Raw genomic sequence first — 17,494 nt, 5'->3', positions numbered from 1 at the left:
TCTCAATCAGAAACAACGATGTACAGCTGTTCCTGATTGAGAGTCATACCAGGCCAACACAGAAATACAAACACAAGAACATACCCAACACCCCAGAACACATAAATCAAATACCCCTCTACAATATACACACAACCCGAACCACCTAAATCAACTACCCCCTCTACATCGACACTTACGCCAATAAACCCCAGAAACACTCTACACAAAATATCCCTCGATCTAAACACATACACAAAACCATGAAAACAAATACCCTCTGTCACGTCCTGACCAAACTACAATAATAAATACACCCCTTTACTGGTTTGGACGTGACACATACTTACCTACAATGGCCTTTTAACAAGCATACCTACAACACCGTTCAAAAGTTTGGGGTCACTTAGAAATGTCTTCTTTTTTTTGCCCATTAAAATAACATCAAAATGTTTACAAATACAGTGTAGACATTGTTAATGTTGTAAATTACTATTATAGCTGGAAATGGCAGATTTTTTATGGAGTATCTACATAGGCATATAGAGGCCCATTATGAGTAACCATCACTCCTGTGTTCCAATGGCAAGTGTTAGCTAATCCGATTTTATTTCCTGTCTCCTTCAAAAGCAGGCTATTTGGGTGGTCCCGTGTCAGAAGTACAGAGCGGTTGGTACAGCCGGTTCTTCTTTGTTCCCAAGAGCAATGGAATGTTGCATTGCATCCTATCCTGAATTTGAGTGTTTTAAACAAACACCTCACAGCTTGCAAGTTTAAAATGCTCACACTTCGCTGGCTATTGCAGCAGTGGCGGTTCTAGACCATTTCAACTGGGGGGCCAAGCTGGGGCCAGTTGTACTGTTAGAGGGGCCAGTTACATTAGACGTTATTGTTGTCATATCGTTTTCTTCACTGCATTGCAGGCATTAGCAGGCAAAATACCATTTTCATAATCATTACTGTTCCCCGTTGCCACTGTCTAATAACGGATGTAAAAAAAAAAAAAAAAATAGCAAAAATGTGTTATGTAAAAGTTATTTCATACTCCACATTTAGGGGGGGCCACAAGGGGGTCCAAAATTGTTGTCACAGGGGCACTGGCCCCCCCTTCCCCCCCCCAGTCTGTGCAGTCTGTGCGTCCCAGCGATTGATTCACGTCCATAGATCTGAAGGATGCATATTTTCATGTGGCTATACATCCTCCCTACAGAAATTTTCGGAGGTTTCATTTAGAGTGTGTGGCCAAATGTGTTTCTGGTCCTGCCTTTCAGGTTCTCCCTTTCACCCTGCACCTTTTCTATGGTGGTGGAGGCGGCTTTGGCACCGGTGCGATGCCAGGGGATCAGAGTATTGGCCTATCTGGACAATTGGCTGGTCATAGCAGAGTCGAGGGAACAGATGGAGCTCCACACTGCCACGCTGGTTTCCCATATTCAGTCTCTGGGGTTCATAGTGAATCACAAGAAATTTTGTTTGACTCCGGCTCAGCGCATTCAGTTACTGGGTCTCGTTCTGGACTCGGCTGAATCATGTGTTTATGACTAACAGAGGAGGTTCACATTTAGCTACGAAAAGGAGGATGCACAGCGAATTGCAGACCATACCTTCTCGTCACTGTCCTCATCAACGATGCCAGTCTCCCATACATTATCTCCTGAAGGTGCCAACCTGAGGACTGGGATAATTCATTTTTATTGTCGTTGTTGTTTTCATATCCACCACTTTTGACAACCAACCGTGTGTCTGAATGTGGGGAAGGAACTGTGTTTGTTATGCCCACAAATGGACGATACCGCACTCTCGATAGGGGTGTGGATCAGAAAACCAATCAGTATTTGGTGTGACCATCATTTACCTCACACATCTCCTTCACATAGAGCTGATCAGGCTCTGTTCACAACGTTGACATCCGGAAACCGCTCGCCCACACGATTCCATACATGTGGTCTGTGGTTGTAAGGCCGGTTGGACGTAGTAGCAAATTCTCAAAAACGATGTTGGAAGCGGCTTATGGTAGAGAAATTAACATTCAATTCTCTGGCAACAGCTCTAGTGGACATTCCTGCAGTCAGCATGCCAATTGAATGCTTCCTCAAAACTTGAGACATCTGTGGCATTGTGTTGTGTGACAAGACTGCACATTTTAGAGTGGTCTTTTATTGTCCCCAGCACAAGGTGCAGCTGTTTAATGATCATGCTGTTGAATCAGTTTCTTGTTATGCCACACCTATCAGGTGGATGGATTATCTTGGCAAAGAAGAAATGCTCACTAACAGGGATGTAAGCAAATCTATGCACCAAGTTTGAGAGAAATAAGCTTTTTGTGTGTATTGAACATTTCTGGGCTCTTTTATACATTTTAGTCATTTAGCAGACGCTCTTATCCAGAGCGACTTACAGTAGTGAATGCATACATTTCATACATTTCTTTTTCTGTGCTGGCCCCCCGTGGGAATCGAACCCACAACCCTGGCGTTGCAAACACCATGCTCTACCAACTGAGCTACAGGGAAGGCTTTATTTCAGCTCATGAATCATGGGACCAACACTTTACATATTGCATTTATATTTCTGTTCTATTTTTGTTCAGTGTAGTTAGATTTTAGCAAACACAAAAACCAATACCAAGACCCAAAACTCGCAACATCCATAGGGACGTGTACTGTCTCCCCACTAACAGACACCTAAGTCAGAGCCGAATCTCGTAGTCTTCGTGTGCTTGAAAAGTTTGTAAATTGCATGACACGTCCTTTCTTCTGCCAAGCAGAAATGAATGCGAGCTCTGGTATTATAGCGAGGAAAGAGGGGCTTCCGAGGGCGGGCTTGGCATCCATTTTTCCTGATGGGTGTGATTTCAGTTTTCTTCATGTGAATATGATTGGTCGTTGACTTTCCATAGTATATTATATCGAGTTACTGACTGACGGGGAACAATAACAAAGTCCCCGCCCCTGTTTTGGTAAAAAGCTGAGTGATGGGGCTGGAGAAATGTAACCACTCTTAAATTCATAGATAGCGCTATGGTTGCAAGGACTGACCATCTGGGATATCAACATTACAGTTTTAACCATGTTTTGAGGCTATATAGTGTTTGTTTAGATTGACTGTTTATAAAACATTGGAGTAAAACAAGTTTATATTTTGGGTTCTGATGGGGTACTACAGTTGATCTAAGCTCATGAGGCATTTCTAAGTTACATTCTTCAAGATTCAATGGGTACATACTGTATAATACATTTCTAAATCCAAAAATGTATGCAGATTGCCCCTTTAAATCCTTTTCCAGTCTGTGGGCTTGTTCGACATTGCAGCCAAATTATCTACAAATAACCTTGCATCATAAATAACAACTCATTATTATTTGTAGATCCGTCAGTCACAATTTACTCATGATACATTACTGTTTTGATCCACTCGCGAACATCGGTATTGTGAGACTGATAATTCGCCCACCGTGACTACAAAACAAAACGACCTCGAACTTCACCAATCTAAAGCGTTGATGTTATGGGTGACGTTCAATTTGAAAGGTTTTTGCAAATCCAATAGACTTAGCAGAGACTGTAGTTCATCTAAATGGATTTTGTATTCAGCTTTTCAATCGGTATCATGTGCAATAGCAGAACATGTATTAGTTCACTTTGTGGTTTTGCAAGATATAAAAACTGTTTTAAAATGCAGTCTGAAAGAAGGAGAAACTAAGTATTTGTCAGTGTCACTTGTGTGGAGCGAGCGATACAAGCATTGTTTTGATGCGACATCATGTAATGTTGACGTGGTGATTAACAATTCAAAATACTGATAAATCAAATAGCTTACATTCTGAACTTGGACTATAACATATCAAGAAACTGGAAAAGGTTACAACTAGAAATACATTTGTGCTGTCCTTGCGACACAGACGACGGCTGGTGAGTCTTGAGTTCTACTGTACAGTAGCTAGCTAGCTAACTTTAGCTAGCTAAATCCCGACATCGCCATGTCATTTGTCACGGCTGCCGGTGTCTATGTAGTAAAAATATAGCTAGCTAGCTAACGGTTAGTTAGCTATAGTAGCAAAATCAATGACAGTTATGTTTTAGCCACAGATTAAAAAGGGAAACGTTTAGCTAAACATATGGAAGATTGTCGCTAGCTAAATAGCCATTCTGGAAATTCAAAATTGCACTATGTTAATCTCGTTGGAAACCAGACGTAGTCACTTATTTCTAGCTATAGAACAGCTTCTCTGTGGGAACGTAATCTTAAATAGAGCGGCGAAATATAGTTCTGAGTTCTCTATCATTTGTCTGTCTAGTCTAGAGAGATGAGGATCATTTGCTGCAGGTTATGTTTTGGGACAGGGCTCTCCAACCCTGTTGCAGGAGTGCTAACGTCCTGTAGTGTAGGTTTTCACTCCAACCCTAATCGAGGGCACCTGATTCTAATCATTAGCTGGTTGATAAGACAGACGAATCAGGTTAGTTGCACCTGGGGTTGGAGCGAAACCATTCAGGAGGATAACTCTCCAGGAACAGAGTTGGAGTGCCCTGTTTTGCGATAATGTCTAGCACGTTCTTGAGTGGCCAGACCAGACGAGCCAGCGGTTTAAAGGTGGTGTAGAGATAGCATCTTGCACATAGTCGATAGCTAATTATAATTTAGGAATGTCATAAGCGCGTTTTAGTCGATATCACAATTACAGCAAAAAAAAACATGACCTATTCCTGTCAGTATCTAATTTTATTCACGCCGCAACGATGAGGATCTCATCACTGCTGCAGATCCACCTTAAATTTGATGTCGTTGCTCATGCAGTCAACATCATCATAGAGGATCAGTGGTGTAGTGCTATTTTTTTTTAGGTGAGGGAGACTTTTTTTTATTTTTTAAAGCGACTTTATCACTCAGTGTGTACCGACAGATCTAGCCAATTTAATAATTAGAAAAAATGCATCCTCCACTTGCAACGTCTGCCTATGCCCACACACAGGCTATTGTCTAAATATTTGTAATAATCTCCAACATCAAGTTAGGCATAGGTTACCTAATTTCAAAATAGGCCATCATCACTGTCAATCATGAATTATCATTATTAATGTTTTACCGGTGACACGTCCAAACGTATCTCCATTCTGAATATTTTATTGACCTCAATCATTTTAATGGGAATAGGCATTTAGTTCTTCTTTAATGACTGTTTCCTGAGTGAATTAGAGAAGATGGTGTTAAACTATTAGCCTTTCTTGTATTTTGTTTCAATCAAAGTGTATATCCTGCCTAGTGCCACGATCTGTGGAGTTTTGGTGCATGAGAAGAAAATATGACTATTCGGTTTCAGCTAACCATTGTAAAATCTCATTAGAAAATGAGGTGTTTTTGGTGTAGCAGGAATGTTATAGCCCTATGTTGGTATTATATTTGGTTATGTAACATGCACATTCATAATTGTGATCTTGCAAGACATTGATTATTTTATCTAACTTTACTAAACGAGCACCGTTGTGAGAAGGGAAAATCGTCTATTTGTAATAAATGATGAGTATGACTATTATAGGCATAGGCAACAGATCTTGATGAAATGTAATTTTAAAAGGATATTTTAAGTAAAAGGTTCTGAAAGTATAGTGCCAGGATCGTGCAATGATGTCAATTAAAGAAGTTGAACCAACTTGTGGTGCTGAAGGATAGCTCTTCCATTTGGCTAGTTCAGGATCAAACAACAATCATTTGCAATAGGCCTATGACTGCATGGTATAGCTATTTGTAGGCTATAGCCTAATGTAAATACATATAGCTTAATATCATTGCACTGTTTACAAGTAAAGCTTTATTGCGAGTAGGTCTTTCATTGTATAGCTTACACGCTGTATCATAAATACACTTTGATTTGATTATCTTGAACACATGGTTACAGTATACGTTGCATTCGGAAAGTATTCAGACCCCTTGACTTTTTCCACATTTTGTTAAGTTACAGCCTTATTCTAAAATTGATTAAATTGTTTTTTTTCCCCTCATCAATCTACACACAATACCCCATAATGACAAAGCAAAACATGTTTATAGAATATTTTGCAAGTTTATAAAAAATAATAATTTAATATCACATTTACATACAGCACCAGTCAAAAGTGTGGACACACCTACTCATTCAAGGGTTTTTCTTATTTTTTTTAAACTATTTTCTACATTGTGGAATAATAGTGAAGACATTAAATAACATATGGAATCATGTAATAACCAAAAAAGTGTTAAACAAATCAAAATATATAATATATTTGATATTCTTCAAAGTAGCCATCCTTTGCCTTGATGACAGCTTTGCACACTCTTGGCATTCTCTCAACCAGCCTCATGAGGAATGCTTTTCCAACCGTTTTGACGGAGTTCCTACATGCTGAGCACTTGTTGGCTGCTTTTCCTTCACTCTGTGGTCCAACTCATCCCAAACCATCTCAATTGGGTTGAGGTCAGGTGATTGTGGAGGCCAGGTCATCTGATGCAGTACTCCACCACTTTCCTTCTTGGTCAAATAGCCCGTACACCACCTGGAGGTGTGTTGGGTCATTGTCCTGTTGAAAAACCAATGACAGTCCCACTAAGCGCAAACAAGATGGAATGGCGTATCGCTGCAGAAGGCTGTGGTAGCCGTGCTGGTTAAGTGCGCCTTGAATTCTAAATAAATTACAGACAATGTCACCAGCAAAGCACCATTACACCTCCTCCATGCTTCACAGTGGGAACCACACATGCGGAGATCATCCGTTCACTTACTCTGCATCTCACGAAGACACTGCAGTTGGAACCAAAAATCTCAAATTTGGACTCATCAGACCAAGGGACAGATTTCCACAGGTTTAATGTCCATTGCTTGTGTTTCCTGGCCCAAGCAAGTGTCTTATTATTATTGGTGTCCTTTAGTAGTGGTTTCTTTGCAGCAATTCAACCAAAATATGGACTTGGTCTTTTACCAAATAGGGCTATCTTCTACCTTATCACAACTGATTGGCTAAAATGCATTAAGAAGGAAAGAAATTCCACAAATGAACTTTTAACAAGGCACATCTGTTAATTGAAATGCATTCCAGGTGACTACCTCTTGAAGCTGTTTGAGAGAATGCCAAGAGTGCGCAAAGCTGTCATCAAGGCAAAGGGTGGCTACTTTGAAGAATATGAAATATAAAATATATTATGATTTGTTTAACACTTTTTTGGTTACTACATGATTCCATATGTGTTATATAATAGTTGATGTCTTCACTATTATTCTACAATGTAGAAAATAGTAAAAATAAAGAAAAACCCTTGAATGAGTAGGTGTGTCCAAACTTTTGACTGGTACTGTAAGTATTCAGACCCTTTACTCAGTACTTTGTTGAAGCACCTTGGCAATCTCAAATCTTCTTGGGTATAACGCTACAAGCCTGTATTTGGGGAGTTTCTCCCTTCTCTGCAGATCCTGTCAAGCTCTGTCAGGTTGGATGGGGAGTGTCGCTGCACAGCTATTTTCAGATCTGTCCAGAGATGTTAGATCGGGTTCAAGTCCGGGCTCAAGGACATTCAGAGACTTGTCCCGAAGCCACCCCTGCATTCTTGGCTCTGTGCTTAGGGTTGTTGTCCTGTTGGAAGTTTAACCTTGTGGTAGCAGGATTACAAGATTATGCCATATTTATGCACCAAATGGTTGTTTTATTTAATAGAGTAAGGTTCTTAGGACTGTCTCTCTCCTTTCTGAGTTAACTGAGAGGAGTCTTTATGGAGCTTGGGCTGGCAACTGATTAAGTGATGGCTTGGTGATGAAAAACCTACAGCTGGCATTCCATAGATCAGATGTGGTGGGTGTCACCGAGATAGAGAGAGCCTGGAGGAACAGAACAAAGGCCTCAGTATTCATAATTATCCTGGCATCTGGGAAACAGCACCAGAGGCAGATGACCAGAGGATGAACCCAACGTGGCTTATGGTGCCCCCCAATCTATATGGGATGGGTGGAACCAAGCATTCTGGTATCAGCTATATAAACTGTGCATTGTCTGTGAATGGTAGGCTCTCGGCCCGACAGTCAAGAATGTTGAGTCGACGGTTTCATTATTGCAATATTTAATCAATATTGAATAAAGATGATTGTTTGAATGGAATATTCCACAACAACCCTCGCCCCAGTCTGAGGTCTTGAGCGCTCTGGAGAAGGTTTTCATCAAGGATCTCTCTGTACTTTGTGCCGTTCATCTTTCCCTTGATCATGGCTAGTCTCACCGCTGAAGAACATCCCCACAGCATGATGCTCCCACAACCATGCTTCACTGTAGGGATGGGGCCAGGTTTCCTCCAGACGTGAAGCTTGCTATTCAGGCCAAAGAGTTCAATCTTGGTTTCATCATACAAGAGAATCTTGTTTCTTATGGTCTGAGAGTCCTTTAGGTGCCTTTTGGCAAACTCCAAGCGGGCTGTCATTTTCCTTTTACTATGGAGTGGCTTCTGTCTGGCCGCTCTACCATAAAGGCCTGATTGGTGGAGTGCTGCAGAGATGGTTGTCCTTCTGGAAGTTTCTCCCATCTCCATAGAGGAACTTTGGAGCTCTGTCAGAGTGACCATCGGGTTCTTTGTCTCCTACCTGACCAAGGCCCTTCTCCCCAGATTGCTCAGTGTGGCAGGGCGGCCAACTCAGGGAAGAGTCTTGTTGATTCCAAACTTCTTCCATTTTAAGAATGATGGAGGCTACTGTGTTCTTGGGTTATTTCAATGCTGCAGACATTTTTTGGTACCCTTCCCCAGATCTGTGCCCCGACACAATCCTGTCTCGGAGCTCTGGTCCTTGTGTCTCCCTTTGGCCACTCTGGTTTGGGAGTCTTCAGCAAAACGGTGTCGCCCTAAGAAGTGGTCACATATTGTTCAGGGTTCCACTGTGCAAGAGGGTCTATGGAGTTTTATGAACATCCTCGAGGCAGACACACAGTGAATTACTTTTTTTCCACCGTTCTGATTGGCCAAAGTGGTCGAGACTCTGACTGGCCTTTGCAGTGCACACAGGTAGCCTAATAGTTCATTCTTGCCACCGCCAGAGAGAAGACGGAAGAAACCACCCCATTTACCTACCTCTAGGCTGCTATACATATTTATTTGTCATTCTATAGTTTTTCATTGAATTTAAGTGGTAATTAAATATAATTTATTTAGAATGTATCAGAATTAATTTTCCAGAAATAGTTTTACAAGCTCAGTGTATTCTCGAGTCAAAAGGGAAGGAGCCTGCGCTCCGACAGCACTGCACCCCTGCAGAGGATTGAACGGAGGCTTTCTTCATATATCATATGCTTTACACAAATATGGACCGAGACAGACCGTAGCAATTATCAAATTGGATGCTTCACGTGACACCATTAAATCCTATGTGAAGACTCAATAGTGAATTGAAGCCAAATTAAGTCGGTTAAGATGGCGTCTCATGGAGAGTTTGAGCTACTCCAGGAAAATACGTTGCAGGCTAGCTCATTGCTGCCCCCTCTTGTTAAGTACTCTACATGACTATTTCAGCCACACCCATTGCTGATAGGCGTATGAAATCGAGTACGCCGCCATGCAATCTCCATAGACAAACATTGGCAGTAGAATGGCTCATGCTGAAGAAATCAGTGACTTTCAACGTGGCACCGTCATAGGATGCCACCTTTCCAACAAGTCAGTTCATGAAATTTATGCCCTGCTAGAGCTGCCCTGGTCAACTGTAAGTGCAGTTATTGTGAAGTGGAAATGTCTAGGAGCAACAACGGCTTAGCTGTGACATGGTAGGCCACGCAAGCTCACAGAACGGGACCGCCGAGTGCTGAAGCGCGTAAAAATCGTCTGTCCTCGGTTGCAACACTCGCTACCGAGTTCCAAACTGCCTCTGGAAGCACAATGTCAGCACAATAACTGTTTGTCGGGAGCTTCATGAAATGGGTTTCCATGGCCGAGCAGCTGCACACAAGCCTAAGATCACCATGCGAAATGCCAAGTGTCGGCTGGAATGGTGTAAAGCAGGCTGCCATTGGATGCAGTAGAAACGTGTTATCTGAAGTGCTGAATCACGCTTCACCATCTGGCAGTCCAACGGATAAATCTGGGTATGACGGGAGAACGCTACCTGCCCCAATGCATAGTGCCAACTGTAAAGTTTGGTGGCGGATGAATAATGGTCTGGGGCTGTTTTTCATTGTTTGGGCCCCTTTAGTTCCAGTGAAGGGAAATCTTAATGCTACAGCATACAATGACATTCTAGACAATTCTATGCTTCCAACTTTGTGGAAAAAAATTGGGGAGGCCGTTTCCTGTTTCAGCATTACAATGACCCATGCACAAAACGAGGTCCGTACAGAAATGGTTTGTCGAGATCGGTGTGGAAGAACTTGACTGGTCTGCACAGATCCCTGATCTTAACCCCATCGAACACCTTTGGGATTAATTGGAACGCCGACCACGAGCCAGGCCTTATCGTCCAACATCAGTGACCGACCTCACTAATGCTCTTGTGGCTAAATGGAAGCAAGTCCCCGCAGCAATGTTATAACATCTAATGGAAAGACTTTTCAGACGAGTGGAGACTGTTATAGCAGCAAAGGGGGACCAACTCCATATTAATGCCCATGATTTTGGAATGAGATGTTCGACGAGCAGGTGTCCAGATACTTTTGGCCATATTGGTTCAAAGACGTATGTCTTTCTGGTCTATTAGAAGCAATTATTGGTACCATGATTGTCTTAAAAAAAATATATTGACATGAAGATTGACCATGAATATCGCCATTTTTCCATCACTATAATGGGGGAACCTGTTTTCTGCTAACAATGCCTGCAATTCCACGGTCTGCCTTGAACTTCCGTGACTTCATTGAGAGGGATCAGTCGTTCAAATCAAATTTAATCGTAAACAACAGGTGTAGACTAACAGTGAAATGCTTGCTCACGGGCCCTTCCCAACAATGCAGAGTAAGAGAAAATAGAAAAGTAATAACACGTAATAATAAATACACAGTGAGTAACGATAACTTGCCTGTATACACAGGGTACCAGTACCGAGTTGATGTGCAGGGGTACAAGGTAATTGAGTGCATAGGCAACAGGATAGACGATAAACAGTAGCAGCAGTGTATTTAATGAGTCAAAAAAGTTTGCGTAAAGGGTCAATGCAGATAGTCTGGCTAGCTATTTGGTTAAATATTTTATTAACTATTTAGCAGTCTTATTGCCTGAGGGTAGAAGCTTTTCATGTTCCGGTTGTTTCCAGACTTGGTGCTTCGGTACCTCTTGCTGTGCGGTAGCTGAGAGAACAGTATCTGCAGTCTTTGACAATTTTTATGGCCTTCCTCTGACACTGCCTGTTATAGAGGTCCTGGATGGCAGGGAACTCTGCCCCAGTGATGTACTGGGCCGTACGCACTACCCTCTGTAGTGCCTTGCGGTCGGCTGCCAAGCAGTTGCCATACCAAGCAGTGATGCAAGAGGCTCTCAATGGTGCAGCTGTAGAATTTTTTGAGGATCTGAGGGCCCATGCCAAATCTTTTCAGCCTCCTGGGGGCGAAGAGGAATTCTCGTGCCCTCTTCACGACTGTTGGTGTGTGTTGACCATGATAGATCCTTAGTGATGTGGACACTGAGGAACTTAAAGCTCTCGACCTACTCCACTGATGTGAATGGGAGCGTGCTCGGCTCTCCATTTCCTGTATTCCATGATCAGCTCCTTTGTCATGCTGATGTTGAGGGAGAGGTTGTTGTCCTGGCACCACACAACCAGGTCTGTCTCGTTGTCGGTGATCAGGCCTACCACCGTCAAGTCGTCAGTTCTTCCCTGGTTCCACGAAACTGCAACATTTATCACTGGTAATTTGTATTTTCTGCCATTGCTTTTCTTGCTGATGATACGGTTATTCAAAATAGATGGTGTGGGGGTTGGGGGTGCAATACCACATCTTTAGGAATAGAAACAACCTCAAGGAGGAAGGTGAAATGACCAAATGCATGTTGATAATCAAACAAAGATGGTCACAGCGGGGAAATGGTCTGCAGAAATTGAAGCAGTACGTCTGGCAGTCATCCAGAATGCCTAGTGAGTCAGAAAAAGGAAAGGTATCGTTATGTGTGTGTGAATAGGTTTGTGTGTCCCCTCAGTGACACTGACGGTGGCATGGCTACGGATAATAGTCAGTGTGTCAGTTAAGGACCCATCGCTGCAGTGACAACAATGCATTCTTATTCATTGGTGCTGGCAACCTTGTATCTGTTGAAAATATGAACTTGAATGAATGTCATGTCAACATTTGGAAATTATCAATGTGCAAAATTGCCCGATGCTAGCTATTTGCCCTGGGAATTAAAACATGTCTGAATTAGCTGTGTGTGTGTGTGTGTGTGTGTGTGTGTGTGTGTGTGTGTGTGTGTGTGTGTGTGTGTGTGTGTGTGTGTGTGTGTGTGTGTGTGTGAGTGAGTGAGAGAGGACACAAGCCCTGTTATGCAGTAGTGGTGACATTTTAAGATGCTTCTCTATCAATGGTTAAAAAATTAATTTGTTGAAGGAGCAAAAAGTAATGTATCTCACATTGATACATACTACAAAGTCTCCATAGAGTCTATGTAATCTATGGCATAGGCCTCATAGACATTAACCAGTGGACAGTGGATTCCTAAAGTGTAAGCTAGGCCTAGGTTATCAGGGCATGAAACGTACACTCTGTTACCACAGAACCAACGTAAGATAGTGTTACCGTTATCCAGTTGTAACATAACTCCACTGTTATAGTAGTACTCCACCCCCTCACACACACTGAAGTACAACCTTGGCCAGGTGAAATGCTTTACTGTCAAGATGTTACTACCAGTAGGGTCCCAGAACAAGCATACAGAGTCACAGAAGTCCGGTGTGCCAAAAAGATGTTAAGGGTGGATCCCGAAGGGGCCCAGGGCCTGGTCTTTTTACAAAAATATAATAATATATCTGTAGAGTCCGAATGGTTTGAACTACAAACTATTAAAATCTGTATTAAAAGCTGAGACTCTCACAGAGCTCACAAGCTTCTACGGAGAAGGTAGGAAATCCCAGGACATAGTGTCTATAGTACTGTAATAAGCTCACATAGTTGCTTTCACAAACTCTGCACAGTTGTCACTGACTAGTTGGATGTTGCTCTTAGTGAGCAAACAACTTATGTACTTACAGAATTCATATAAATTCATCTTTATCTGTTTTTTGATTTGTTGGACCTTATTTTTAAATTGACATTTGTCAATAAACTCATGAATGCAACTGTTTTTGTCAAATTGTTTTGTGTTCTGCTTGTAGCCCTGGTTGTCCTGAAAAGAACATGGTAAAACACTTGTCAGGATAAGTATAAGGGCTTTACATATAAATGAAAGTCAGATAATGAAAAGCCAAATCTTTTTCTGGGGTCACAGGACTGATAGGGTTAACCGTTTTAACAGTGGTTATCTTTCAGACTGGTTACACCCCCAGAACGCACAAACTTATGGCATGTGTGTACACACAGCCTTCAATCAACAAACATCCAGCCTATCAGAAAGGTAGGCTATATTGACAACAATATAATTTCCACCTGAATCATTTTACAGAACCTTGGTGCAATGTCTTCAGACATCCACTCAACCATTAACACCCATTACAGTAAAACAACCTTATATTTTGGGTTATGACGGGGTTAGACCGGGCTGGTTAGCTGAATAAAGCTGATGAGGCATTTAAAAGTGATATTCTAAGAATCAACAGCTGTTCAGGCTAAAATGGCAGTACATATCATAGTGGGACTTTTAATGAAGCCTTCATAAAACTTTTATAAGGCCTGCTGTAGATGCTTTAGATTCTAAAACACTACTAAGAAAATATACCACATTTGGTAGAAAAAGGACCAGATTAAATTACATTTTAGCCACTTGTGGCATAACACACACAGTTGATAGGAATGTAAATATTCATTATAACACAATTCTACAGAGTACAGTATAGGGTATCTAGATGCTTATGCACCATTCTAAAGTGTGTTCTTAACGTGAGAACTCACTGGTTGAGAGAGAGACCAAAGGAAGGGTGTGTGTGTGCGTGCGCATCCTTCTCTACCCCACACACCCTGCCAGGAGCTGCAGCTGTCAATCAGCTAAGACCTTATTCTATTACAATACATAAGATATCAAGATTGCCTTATAAGCAAGGATAACATTGAACAAGATGACATAAGGGATAATCCACAAGAGGCTATGCGTTCTATGGAAATACTGAACTTCCATGGAGTTGCATTCTTTTCCAGAGAACGCATAGAGCCACGAGTTGACTATCCCTTTTATACCATGACTAGAATTTAACACATTTCCCACTAGAAATGTGTTCATCCATAGCTAGCAAGTTTACTAGATGTCGACAGTAGATGCTTTGGTAAACAAACACACAGACTTGCAAGTTTAGCTAACCAAACCATCAGTCCTAGCTTGCTATTATGAAATAGTCAAACTAACTCGACCTGTATTGTACTTTTTATTTGACATACATGATTAGGACCTAGCCTACCTCAACATCTTCAATGACATTGATGGACAGACTTAAAGCAAAGTAGAATTAAGCAGTCTTGACAGCTGATGTCAGTATTATGATGTGGATATTACTGGCTAGCACAGAGTGCTATACAAGCTAACCATGCTGGCCTAGCTAACCTACATTTTGGTATACCTGGCTGTCATGATTGTACAGTCAGTTGTCATATCTTTCACATCAGCTACTATGACTGTTATGACACATGTCATGTCATGCCTATTACAGCAGTGGTGATGTAATGTTTATTTTGATGACACAAACAGTCACATATGACATAAAACAGAGATTTATCGAATTGGGACAATTTAATTGGAATGAACCTAGGGCTGCAAAATTCCTTCTGGGATTTCTAGAAAACCTGGGAATTTGGGTAAAATTCGCAGAATTTGTTGAACCCTAAAAGAACCGGAATGGCTCCCCTTGTGTGTTGCAGTCTCCCAGAGTGAGGCCCAGGCAGGAGCCGGCTGCAGCGGAGTCGGGCACCATGATGGAGGGGGGCATGCAGCTGCTGAACCGTGACGGCCACAGCATCTCGCACAACTCCAAGCGCCACTACCACGACTCGTTCGTGTCCATGAACAGGATGCGCCAGCGCAGCTTGCTCTGCGACATCGTGCTGCACGTCTCCAACAAAGAGATTAAGGCACACAAAGTGGTGCTGGCATCCTGCAGTCCCTACTTCCACGCCATGTTTACAAGTAAGTATCCCTCCTCCGAGTCCTCACCCACTGCTACTGAGACTGCTATTCTGTTTCTCCATGCCCTCACAAGTGTTCACTACTAGTGTTAGTCACTCACTTTGAGACACCGTCTCCCCCTCTTTACCATGAACAAAGTGGTGTGACGGGTTTGTGGTGATTATTGGTTTTTGCTTGAATGCTCAGACATTGAACTGCGCTACATTTTGCTCACTGTGTGTGTGTGAGTGGCAGTGGCACCTGAACTTGTGAGCAACACCTCATTTGTTTGCTTCCTTCCTCATCAGTGACCACTTCCTTTCTTCCTCTCTGTTGTCTGTGTGCGTTCTTTCCTGTTGGGGTCATAGATCACCAGGTGAGGTGTGTCCCAGTTTTCCTCCTCCCTCCTGCAGCTTGTGAGGGTATGAGGCTTTAAGACTCACCACTAGACTTATTTTCAACTGACCATGCTCTAAACCTAGGCCTATTTAAGTCGGCTGATACAGTGCCTTCGGAAAGTATTCAGACCACTTCCCTTTTGCCACATTTTGATACGTTACAGCCTTATTCTAAAATTGATTAAATAAAATAAAAAAACATAAATATACACACAATACCCCATAATGACAAAGCGAAAACAGTTTTTATGTTTATTTTAGCAAATGTATTAATTTATCTTCTTTGCATAAGTATTCAGACCCTTTGCTATGAGACTTGAAATTGAGCTCAACTGCATCCTGTTTCCATTGATCACACACCTGTCTATATTAGGTCCCACAGTTGACAGTGCATGTCAGAGTAAAAACCAAGCCATGAGGTCGAAGGAATTGTCCGTAGAGCTCCGAGACAGGATTGTGTCGAGACGCAGATCTGGGGAAGGGTACCAAAAAAATTCTGCAGCATTGAAGGTCCCCAAGAACATTCTTAAATGGAAGAAGTTTGGAACCACCAAGACTCTTCCTAGAGCTGGCCGCCCGGCCAAACTGACCAATCGGGGGAGAATGTCCTTGGTCAGGGAGGTGACAAAGAACCCGATGGTCACTCTTACAGAGCTCCAGAGGTCCTCTGTGGAGATGGGAGAACCTTCCAGAAGGAAAACCATCTGTGCAGCACTCCACCAATCAGGCCTTTATCATATAGTGGCCAGACGTAAGCCACTCCTCAGTAAAAAGGACACAACAGTATGCTTGGAGTTTGCCAAAAGGCACCTAAAGGACTCTCAGACCATGAGAAACAAGATTGTCAGGTCTGATGATGCCAGATTGAACTCTTTGGCCTGAATGCCAAGCGTCACGTCTGGAGGAAACATGGCACCATCCCTACGGTGAAGCATGGGGGTGGCACCATCATGCTGTGGGGATGTTTTTCAGCGGAAGAAATACTAATCAGGATCAAGGGCAAGATGAACAGAGTAAATTACAGAGATATCCTTGATGAAAGCCTGTTCCAGAGTGCTCAGGACCTCAGACTGGGGCGAAGGTTCACCTTCCAACAGGACAACAACCCTAAGCGCAAAGCCAAGACAACACAGGTGTGGCTTCGGGACAAGTTTCTGAATGTCCTTGAGTTGCCCAGCCAGAGCCCGGACTTGAACCCGATCAAACATCTATAGAGAGACCTGAAAATAGCTGTGCAGCGACGCTCCCCATCTAACCTGACAGAGCTTGAGAGTATCTGCAGAGAAGAATGGGAGAAACTCCCCAACTATAGGTGCGCCAAGCCTTGAGGCTGTAAACGCTGCCAAAGGTCTGAAAACGTATGTAAATGTGATTTTAAAATACGGTTGTAATGTAACTAAATGTGGAAAAAGTCAAGGGGTCTGAATACTTTCCGAATGCACTGTATAGCCAACAATCTAATCAATATAACCAAACGCTGTTGTGCGTGTGTGCTGGCTCTTTTGACCTGTTGGAACATTTTTGTTCTTGAAACAATGGTCATGGGGCCGGAACTTAATTACAAAACATTTTTAGAATGCAAATTGAGCGCAAGAAGCCCAAACGGATATAACATTTGACTATAACATAGTAATTTCAAAGCTTGCTTACATTTGTATGCGATCACATATGTGGGAATACTTTGAAACAGATTTCAAAAATTAAAATCTCTTTGAGCTGAGTTGCTGGTGTTATTACAGTCTTTTATGTCCCGTCCCCCCTCCCGTCCCCCTCGCCCATGGGCTGCCAGTTGGGGAACCCTGCAAAAGAATATATACCACATTATACACACACACACACACACACACACACACACACACACACACACACACACACACACACACACACAC

General features: G+C 42.4%; 1 protein-coding gene across 5 annotated transcripts in view; it reads left to right on the top strand.

The window, feature by feature from the left end:
- The first annotated feature begins 3,397 nt into the window (after positions 1 to 3,397).
- Positions 3,398 to 17,494, top strand: part of LOC106567373 (kelch-like protein 17) — a 36,981-nt gene continuing 22,884 nt past the window's right edge. Inside the window, exons 1-3 of one of the 5 annotated variants that reach the window (XM_014136539.2) lie at positions 3,398 to 3,890; positions 14,964 to 15,228; positions 15,576 to 15,629. In XM_014136539.2, coding sequence (XP_013992014.1) covers positions 15,015 to 15,228; positions 15,576 to 15,629 — 268 coding nt within the window. In that variant the 5' untranslated portion in view covers positions 3,398 to 3,890; positions 14,964 to 15,014. The remainder of the gene's footprint in view (positions 3,891 to 14,963; positions 15,229 to 15,575; positions 15,630 to 17,494) is intronic. The other 4 variants (XM_014136535.2, XM_014136536.2, XM_014136537.2 and 1 more) reach the window with 4 other exon arrangements.

This window comes from Salmo salar, chromosome ssa13 (assembly GCF_905237065.1).
Source record: "Salmo salar chromosome ssa13, Ssal_v3.1, whole genome shotgun sequence".
Classification (NCBI taxonomy): Eukaryota; Metazoa; Chordata; class Actinopteri; order Salmoniformes; family Salmonidae; genus Salmo; species Salmo salar.
This window is presented reverse-complemented; position numbering and strand designations above follow the sequence as displayed.